General features: G+C 37.4%; 2 protein-coding genes across 2 annotated transcripts; one reads left to right on the forward strand and one right to left on the reverse strand.

Moving 5' to 3' along the window:
- Positions 1-386: 386 nt before the first annotated feature.
- On the forward strand, positions 387-7260 carry LOC135471368 (GPI mannosyltransferase 3-like). Its single transcript, XM_064750578.1, has 8 exons — positions 387-511; positions 1344-1670; positions 2048-2165; positions 2529-2755; positions 3140-3289; positions 3970-4227; positions 4971-5420; positions 5765-7260. Exons 2-8 carry the CDS (start codon positions 1357-1359, stop codon positions 6081-6083), a joined length of 1836 nt encoding a protein of 611 aa, XP_064606648.1. The 5' UTR covers positions 387-511; positions 1344-1356; the 3' UTR covers positions 6084-7260.
- Positions 7261-8381: 1121 nt separating this feature from the next.
- On the reverse strand, positions 8382-9976 carry LOC135470884 (serine/threonine-protein phosphatase 6 regulatory ankyrin repeat subunit B-like). Its single transcript, XM_064749934.1, has 2 exons — positions 9973-9976; positions 8382-9504 (listed from the first exon to the last, which is right to left on the reverse strand). The coding sequence occupies exon 2, from the start codon at positions 9501-9503 to the stop codon at positions 8382-8384; it is 1122 nt and encodes a 373-aa protein (XP_064606004.1). The 5' UTR covers position 9504; positions 9973-9976.
- Between the last annotated feature and the right edge of the window lie 258 nt (positions 9977-10234).

Below are 10234 nucleotides of genomic sequence, written 5' to 3' on the forward strand. Positions count from 1 at the left end.
TCCATAAATCAAACAGCTGTCTTTTAAGGGAAATTTTCTTGAGCTCAGCACTAATCAAGAAGTAAATAAGTAAACTTTTCTTTTTCTGTCCACTTTAAGAGATGCGTAGATAGACTTCAGCAGCAGATAGCATCAGAAGTCAAGGTATACATCTATTTTTACCTCCACACTTTAACCAGCAGTGATGTGACAATGGCCAGTGTTTTTATGGCGACAACGCTGATGATGAATATAATACTTAGTTATCTATACATTCTGTTTAATTCTTTTAATTATTTACTTATTTTTGTTGAGAGAAATGGAGAGGAATGGTTTACAGTGTTATCCCCCCTGATGCGCATTTGTAGAGGCGAGCGTTGCACGCGCCACTACATGTTGTTGTTGCAGCAATGAATACAGGAATAGCTTATTTTCTTTGCAATCAATATCTGTCTATTATTTATATCGGGAAGAAATTAATTTCACCCAGCAGATTCAGACATGTCAGGAAACAGAGCACCGGTCAATCACGGTAGGTTACCATACTTTACATTACTTTGGTAAAACCAAAACGTTCCTGTAGTTGAGTCATATTACCTGGAATCAAAAAAAAAATAATAATAAAACAAAGATCTACACTCAGTACAGTTGAAATAGTCTAGCTGGTGTTCGGAACTTGCTCTCTCAAGTCTCATTTGTGTTCCTCCCTGAATACTTTAGAGCGACTTGACGAGACCTAATATCTTCCAGGTATACGTACATATATCTCTTTCGGCAGCGAAAAATCCGAGTGTTGCTTAGCTAAAAAAATTATTTTCACTGATTTTAATATTTCCTATTTAGGCACCCTACGTAAAATATATTTCATGGTAAAACAGATGTGTTGAAATCAGTATCATAACTGTACACGCGTGCTACATGTGCAAATGTTATCAGTACCAGTGCGTGTGTAGGACTACCGATAAAGTATGCACAAATTCATTAAGCTGTCAGACATAAAGGAGAAATAATACAGGCCAGCCAATGAAATCATTCATGGCTGTACTTTAAACAGGAATGTAATTTATTTGTTATTGTTGTCTGTTCGGATGAAAGCAGCCTGAGCTGAAAGACCTGTTCGTTGTCATCCATCAGAATTTGACAGTAGGTTGTGATATCCTAATCTTAGTGGTTTGTAGCTGCCGCATCTCTTAACAAATGTGACAATGAGGCCATTTATGTATGCTCATTGTTTTAGTATGTAACTCAGTCTTTGAATGTTAGAGCAGTAATAAAAGTTGATTAAACGGTGCATTGGCTTCTTTCGTGACATTTTTGTCTAATCTCAGTTATTGTTTATGATTTCTGTTCTGTTGTTGGGACAGATTATAAATAGCAATGGGTAAGGAGAACAAGGGCTCCAACACAATTCGCCGCAGAAAGAACAAGCCGACTGTAGAGGAGATCAGCAAAGCCCGAGAGAAGTGCCCATCAGCCCCACTTGTAGCTTCTTCCTTAGAAGATGAAGGAAGCTACATGTTTAATGAGGAAGTTTTGGGTCCGTCACCAATGAAGCAAATCATGTCTTCTGATCAGCAGTTATTCCTTGGTCTTTTTGCGTTCAGAACTGTCAATGCTTTACTCGTACAGACCTACTTTGTCCCTGATGAGTTCTGGCAGTCACAAGAAGTAGCTCACAAAATGGTGTTTGGGTGAGGCAGTATTTTTATCACACCTCTTATTCCAAGAAGCGTGACACTACATGTATATGTAGTAAACTTAAGTTTCAAGGCAGAGATATTGAATGTGTTACCTCAAAAAAGACAATTTAGTGTTTGTCTACAAGGTCATAAATGAATCACAGCACAGGAGTAACAATTTGCTCTGATTTAATTAAATTGTTTCTAATTGCCATTGGGGTGGGGTGCCTCCATGGCCTAGTGGTTAGTGTTCTAGTTCAGCACAATAACCCAGGATTCACCCAGACCAGTTCCCTTCTTCCATAACGTTTGCCACCGTCCTATAAATGAAATATTCTTGAGTAAGGTGTAAAACACTAATCAAATAATAAATAATTCATTTACTGTAGGTATGGTTACCTAACTTGGGAGTGGCGCTATGGTTTACGTGGCTACCTTTATCCAAGCATGTTTGCTATTTTCTTCAAGATCTTGGCAGTGTTTGGTTTGGACAATAGACTCATGCTGGTAAGACAAGTGAAAATCATGCAGCTAATACATTTCTGCATGTGAGATTCTTTCACCACATTTGTAACCACACTGTTACATATGAAGACAGAAACGTAAAAATTTTAATATATATCCGTGCAAAGACCTATGTAATCTTGTGTGATCTGAAAACAAATAAATTAATTGTTTCCTTTCTTTGTGATTCATGCTAATTCTGTCATTTTCATCGATGATATTCACATTCTTGATGTGACTCTGTCTTACCCAACATGTAGTGTAATTAGTGTTTGCTTTTCCGTGCCTTGCTAACTGCTGGAACTTGAAAGAAATAAAAGAAAGAAAGAATTCAAGAGCAGCAACCATTCTATATCTATTTCTCAGATAAAGATGCCTCGAATTGTTCAGGGGTTTTGGGCTGCCTGTGGTGACCTGTTTTTGTACAAACTATCAAGGCGGTTAAGTGACCGTCCCACTGCCCAGTGGGCACTCCTGTGTCAGATCCTATCCTGGGTGACCCTCTACATGAGCACACGGACCCTCAGCAACTCCTTGGAGTCTGTCCTCACTGTCATGGCATTGTACTACTACCCCTGGCCAGGAAAACCTAGGTATGAAATAACAGGAACAAATAGCCCTGAATGTGTTGACTTTTATGAAACTAATAATACTTTTCTTCAAAACTTCAAAAACTTCAAAAGCAAACTCTGACGAAATCTCGAGTATGAAATTTTATTGGAACACCATTGTCAGAAAACTTTTGATATAAATTTTGTTGTATTATTGTAAAACTAACTGCCCTGTAAAGCTTCAGTGAAAGAAAAAATAAAACTGGAACTCAGTTTCTGTTGCAAGTGTGCATTTTCTGCCTTTTAAGATTTTGCAAGGTTTAGATTATGTTCATGAAATATCCTTTTTTGGTCAGATTTTCACAATCCTCACTAGGGTTATGGAAAAATTTCAATTTATTAGTGAAGGTATTTTTTTTTGTGCAGGCTTGGTTCATGGAAGTTTTTGGCACTGGCAGCTTTGTCTGTTCTCATCCGTCCTACAGCAGCTGTTGTTTGGATTCTGCTCTGCTCCTGGCATTTGCAGCAACAGAAACAGAATCTGTTGCGACAACTCAGGGTTTATGTGCTTGTGGGGTATGTAGGAGTTATTTTTAACATGTTGTTTTAAATCAAGTTACTGGTTCTTTTATGTTAGATGGTATAGACTTTGTTGTAAGCCTGTTTTTAAAGAAGAAAAGAAAGCAAATATGGATTCTGAGCGGATTGTGGGGTAGTTAAGAATAAGGCCATGATAGTAATGTTAAGTTTCTTGCATGTATTGCCCAGGTGCTCTGCCAGGGCATATTCATGAGACGGAGACCTGGATGTTGTACATGTGACTTTTCCCAAACATTAAGATTGCCTGAATTGTAAATTCAAAGAAAGAACGCATCACAAAGCTTTCTGTTTTCTTCGTAAGTGTTTGTAGTGTTTTGGGATCTTCTAACACCTTGTTCAAATGTGAAAAAAATTTAAAGCTAGTATTTATGAAGAGAGCATTCATAGGTCAGTAAACTACTTGTACCCGTTTTTGCTGGAAACCTACCAACTTAAAAGTCAAAGTATATTTCAAAGTAAAAACAGTTGCACTAGACTGCATATTTCAGGAATAGTGGAATGCAAATATTTTCCACCTAATTTATTTTGTTGAAAATGTGTTTCCAGCCTGAAATTGTGTTTCATACATTTTTATTCTAAGCTTTCAATGTAAAGAGCTATGTCTTAGCATTGTTTATCTTATACATAATGAGTTGCCATCTCACTTGTGTTTACAGATCTGTGGCCCTGGCCAGCTCAGCTCTTCTGGATCGTCTGTGTTATGGACATTGGGTGAATGTTCAGTATAACTTCATGGAATTCAATGTGTTATCTGGTATGGGAACCTTCTATGGATCCCACCCCTGGCACTGGTATCTCACCCAGGGTGTGCCTATCCTGCTTACCACCCATTTACTGCCGTTTACCCTTGGGGTCTGGTGGGCACGAAACAAGGTGCTGCTCTGGGTCATTCTCTGGATTATATTTATATACAGGTGAGAATATGATTAAAGGTCAATAGCGGACCAAAATGATAACAGAACAGCTAAGTGTATTATTAGTACTGGAATATGTCAGCAGCAATTTATTTCCCTATGTGTGTTAGTCCTGTCAAGAAAGCCACATGTAGTGCTGTTTTAAATCAAAAACAGTGCCCAGAATAAACCACTGTGCTTTGGCATAGAAGTGATGATATGTCATGCACACATCTTTACCCACAGAATGACCTTGATTAGTACATGTGTGGTGAAAGACAAGTGAACCCCATTTAGATGTATATTAGATCAATTACATGTATAAAGCATCTCTATAATAGCAGCCCACCAGTGACTGAACCAATCATGTCCCAGCAATTAAAAAACGTGCATGATTCTTAACCATATAGCCACTACCCAGCCTCTCTATGTAAATGTATGTAGATGACCTAAAATTTGATGCTTTAGATTATGAGAGTTCTGTTGATATTTGCTTTGAGGGTTTTTTTTGGAAGGTAAGGTGATATACTAGAGGGGAAATGTGTATGTAAATTTTACAACCAGAAGTAATATTTTGTAACATATTTGCTTTTAAAAATGTACTTTTTTGGGATAACATCTAGATTAAATATAGTAAATGATTTGTAAACAACAACTGTTGAGCTGGCACTTGCTGTGATACTTGGCTCTTGTTCCGTGTCTACTAACAATTTATTGTCAAATATGCCTATACATGCTGTGTCATGTCTTTTTTCCTTTTTCAGCTTTCTGGGCCACAAAGAATTTAGGTTCTTGTATTCATTGGTACCAATGGCAATGTACTACTGTGGAGTATACTGCCAATCTCTCTGCACATTACCAAGAATTCACAGAAAGAAATTAAAACAGCAGCAAGCCAAGTTAAGCTCAGAAGATCAGAGCGATAGTGCCAATAATAAGTATTCAGATGCAGAGGACAGTCCACCAACAATGCCTGTTGAAGCTAAGCCTCTACCTATTGAGTTACAACAACAACAGAAGCACAAATTCAGTCTTATGAAAGCTAAATTGCTGACAATATTTCTGGCTGTTACGAATATACCAATAGTACTTTACTTTAGTCTCATCCATCAGCGGGGCACCATTGAAGTCATGAGGTACCTCTACCAACAGGGGGAGGCACAAGACATAAATGTTATGTTTCTAATGCCGTGCCATTCAACTCCATATTACAGGTAAGCATTCACAGAAGTAGTGCAGTTTGTGAAAATATTTCCTTTCCTGTTTAGCCAACACGTAGCTTCCGTTAAACAGCTTTAGTTTACATGACTTCAGTCCAAGTCTTGAATTGCACCATTCAGTAAGTCTATTGATAAAAGCTGTGTATAGATGTTACATTCATGATTCCATTCCCTGGAATAGTCATCCTTCATATCTCTAAGGTATTGCATGTATAAAAAATAAATGACAGGATGTTAATTTATTGTTATTTTGTGATATTGGTGAAGGTCCTAGTATAACAATTCTGTTGTCAGCATATAATACATTCTTTAAAATGCTTATCAATGTTTTGTTCCAGCTATCTTCATTTAAACCAAACAATGAGGTTTTTGACGTGTGAACCAAACTTTGGACGCATGGAAAATTACACAGATGAGGCAGATATTTTCTTCACAGATCCAGAAAAATGGTTGACTATGGAATATGACATGGGAAATTCTTCTCTTCCTACCCATTTTGTTTATTTTGATGGTTTGATACCGGACATTCAGGGATTTTTATCAAAACACAAGTATGTGACAAAAATCAAATTGTTCCACACACATTTGCCAGAAGGCCGAGTGGGATCCAAAGTCTTGGTGAGCACATTGAATAAAAAACTGAACCCCAAGAGGTGATATTTATCATAGGTAGTAAGGATTGTATTACAAGGTTGCTGTACATGTACCAGTATATATAATTCAGGAATGCAGAAGATTTAAACATTTACTTACAACGCACACCAGAATAACAGTATTGTTAACTGACTCCACAAATACATTTAGTTAAGAATTTTGCTTCAAGTTGAAATATTAGTGACATGGTCTTTGATTTAGAAAGTGTTATTTTGTAGTAAATGTGATTGATACATTTCCAAATTTGAATATTCTGGATGTAGACTAATGTGTATGTGTTTACACAGAGGGCTGTGGATAACATTGCTCTTTCATATGAAAATATAATGTACATCTACATGTATTTACAGCCTTTGAGTCGCTTTCAAGGCTATCTGTATAATTATCTTAGTTGTAAATAACCTCTTTCATGTCATGCTTTTCACTGCGTTTTGCTTCTTCAACACCAGACAAATGTTTCATTATCATAGTCAGACCCAGAGAAGCAGATTTTAATGAAGAGCCACGTTTGCATCACTACTGAAGAAACATGACAGTATTTCACTTTAATGAGAACTACTTGTTATACAGTTATGTAAATGGCTAATGTATGTGCAACATTAAAGTTAATCTATCCTTTATCAATTCCCCTATCTCTGATGTGAATATAACCTATTGACTTTAATAAGTTTACCTGTAGATATAACTTTATTGTAGCCTTAGTGTAGGTCACATACACTCTTCATGAGAGGAGCTTTGTTAAATGTGGAAAAATGCAATAGAAGTAGGCTGGCAACATATGGTGACCCTTAGCTCGCACAAGCTTGTGGACTCTGTTGTATGTCATATTTTCTCCAACACAAAAACCGCCAGAATTAGACTAAAGTTACTTTTCGTAATCGTGTTACAGTATCAAAAATCAGGTACCTACGATAGGAAGTTATGACTTTCTTCACATTTTCATGTAAATAGAAATAAATGCCAGAAAATCATTTATCAATCATCAGCCATGGTAATTATGAATGCTCTTATAAACACCACAATGGTTTGGGCTTTCAGTATTTCAAACAACCTTAATAAATATGGTGTTACCAGTCGCCAGATCACAGATTTATGGCGTCACTTTTTGATTTGACAAATTTCCCATGGATGTGATGTGAGTTTTATCCTGGTTTGCAGAATATAAGAATAAAAATTATGAAAGATGTATTCTTTTAATGTTCTAATGTATGTGAATATATATGGATTAATCTGCTATGAGCAACATTGAATGAAAAGCAAAAGTTTGTTTCTCTGGACTGTATGTGTGTCACAGAATCAGTACAAGCTTCAGATAAAATTTTCTTTACATGTTAACTTAATTCAAAAATATGTAGCTATTTATATAAAACAAAAATGTCAAAATGGACATCATTCATGGAATTTATGGTCCAAATCACTTGGACATTAGGATCTTCAAAGCTGTATTATCAGCACATTCCGGCTAGTGGTTAGCATGTTAGCACGGCACAATCATCAAGGAGCGTCTCACCAATTCAACCACTGGACCAATTCAAGTTCACCTCATGCTTTCTCTCTGCTTGTAAGTGGGAAGGTACTCTAGCAACCTGCGGATGATCATGGGTTCCCACATGTTTCCCCTCCCACCATAATGCTGGCCACCATATACATTGTATTTATAAGTGAAATTTTCTTGAGTAGGGCATAAAATATCAATCACCTAAATCATTATATCAAAACTTCATTAAAAAATTAAATATTAATTGTTAAATACATGTATCTGGTATAAACAACTGACCTTTAGCATATGGTTGACAAACCTTTCAATGTAAACCATATTCGTGGAAGACAAGATAACTGGACTGAGCAAACAGCCCGAGAAGCTTTGTCAATGACTTACTGTCACCAATGTCACTTGAACAGCAAGAGCAGGAAGATTAAAGCGATTTACAGCAGGATTCACCTTGCACCTGAGGCGTCCTAGCTGTTGAAGTATACCATTAAGATATATATACTCAAGAATGTTGTACCATTATGATGGAGATCAGTTTTATGGGTGGAGGAAATTTTAGTGCCCAGGATAAACAACTGATCCTTTTCCACTGACACACTTTTCCACATGCATGCATGCCATACTGGAGGAAAACCAGTGGTCTTATAAACGTTTGACTGTGAACAATCACAAGAGTGTGGTTGAGTGCTTACTGTCACTAAGGGCCCAGCAGTTGTGGAAGAATTGGGCTTTTCATGATAACAGTTTGACAACTTTCAGCACTAAAGAACAAAAAAAAAGACTTCAAGACTGCTTTACAGCAAAAAACATTATATTAATGGAAGAGCTGTATATTCTTTGAGAATGTCTGGTATTTCAAACAAGTGAATTCTAGGCAGAAAATTCTGACCCATTATTTTGCGAACAGCAAGTCCACAGAGGTGTTTCAATGTTTGGGGATTGCTTGAGAAGTTGATCAGCCACTGGCACAAACGTTGATTTGCCTTCAGAACAGCAGGGAAAATTCTGCTTCTGAGCCACTTGTGATTCCTCAGGTCCACGCCAATAGATAATATCAGTGTAAGAAAGTCTTCTTGGGCTCTCATCACAGCCATGAAGAAAGGAGAGCTACCATCATCTGAAACTGTGTTAACATCAGCATTAGCACTTGCCAGGCATTTTGCCACTTCATATTTATTATGAAACACTGTCAGGTGGAAAGCTGTATATCCGTTGATATTTCGACAGTTAATGTCAGCTCCAAAGTTAAGTAATTCTTGTACAATGCCGATATGCCCGCAGCTCGCAGCAATGTGAACAGCTCTTTCCATGTGAATGGTAGCCTGGTCAACTAAAGCCCCACCTTGTAGAAGATAGGTTACGATACAGTGGTGGCCATAGCACACGGCTGAGTGCAGAGCGGTCCATCCATCTTTATCTTCGATGTTGATGTTTGCCCCATTGTCTATGAGTAACTTACACAGCTGGTCATACCCTAGACAGGTGGCTACATGTAATGGAGAGAATCCATCACTTTGTATTACATTGACACTGCTTCCTGCCTCTATTAGAAACTTGGCCATTGTCAAGTGCCCACAAGCTGATGCCCAGTGGAGGGGTGTTCTCTGCTCCCCGTCACGGTCATCCACGCCAACCCCAGCCTCAAGGAGAATCCTCAGACATTCCATATCTCTGCTACAGGAGGCGAGGTGTATGGGAGACCGTTGCCAGGGAAGATCACCAGGGTAAGGACATGTTGGGTTGAATCCATGCTCAAGGAGAACCCTCAGAATGTCCGATTGACCTCCCTGCACAGCTAAATTCACAGGGTCAGGAGTCAAAGACCAAAGATGTGGTTGATAACCCTTTTGCAATATTAAGTTTATTACCATCTTTATATCATTACATCGAATGGCCTTGAGCAAAGATTCTTCTGTATTTGATTCTCCCATTCTGCAAATAATACACAACCATACACTTCCACATACATACAGGCCTACTGTTTTAAAATTAAAGTAATCGCTGATTGAGGTGATATCTGATGATCTGATAGCTGATAACCACATCAAAGTTCCTTCAGTAAATGCTGATATGGCTGTCAACTATCAGATCGTCAAATATTGCCTGAATCGATGTTTAATGTAACTGAATTAACACTTTTCTCAGTTTAAGATTTAAGTTTTGCCTTAATTTCATTATACACTATAAATTAAATAGACCTACAGTTCATATGTCTTTATCAAGAGTCGGGTTAACAGAATTTACAAGCCTATCGGTTTTTCGACTTGTTCTGATGTGAATGTTTTTCATACACATAAAACTTAAAAGTAACTTGGAGAAATTAAATCCTATCTTACTTGTCTTACACAAAATCAGCTTAATATAGTATAAGAATGTAAGAATAACAATAAAATATATCACTTCATATTCCAGTCGCTCCGTCAAACTCGCCACAACAGGCCAACAGGCACCTTGCACATTTAACTGGTACGTTTACCGCGCAGTTGTAGACTGGTACATTGCTTTTGAAATAACTGATGAATTTTTGCTTGTTTTCTCAATATATATATACATATATATATTTACAACTAATCAGATCGTGTGAGTATGGAAAGATAATATGTCGAACAAATGGCATGAAAATGGGACTATTTGGTGGTTACTATTTCAACGCAAGATGAAC

The sequence above is a fragment of the Liolophura sinensis genome, chromosome 7 (assembly GCF_032854445.1).
Source record: "Liolophura sinensis isolate JHLJ2023 chromosome 7, CUHK_Ljap_v2, whole genome shotgun sequence".
In the NCBI taxonomy this organism is placed as follows: Eukaryota; Metazoa; Mollusca; class Polyplacophora; order Chitonida; family Chitonidae; genus Liolophura; species Liolophura sinensis.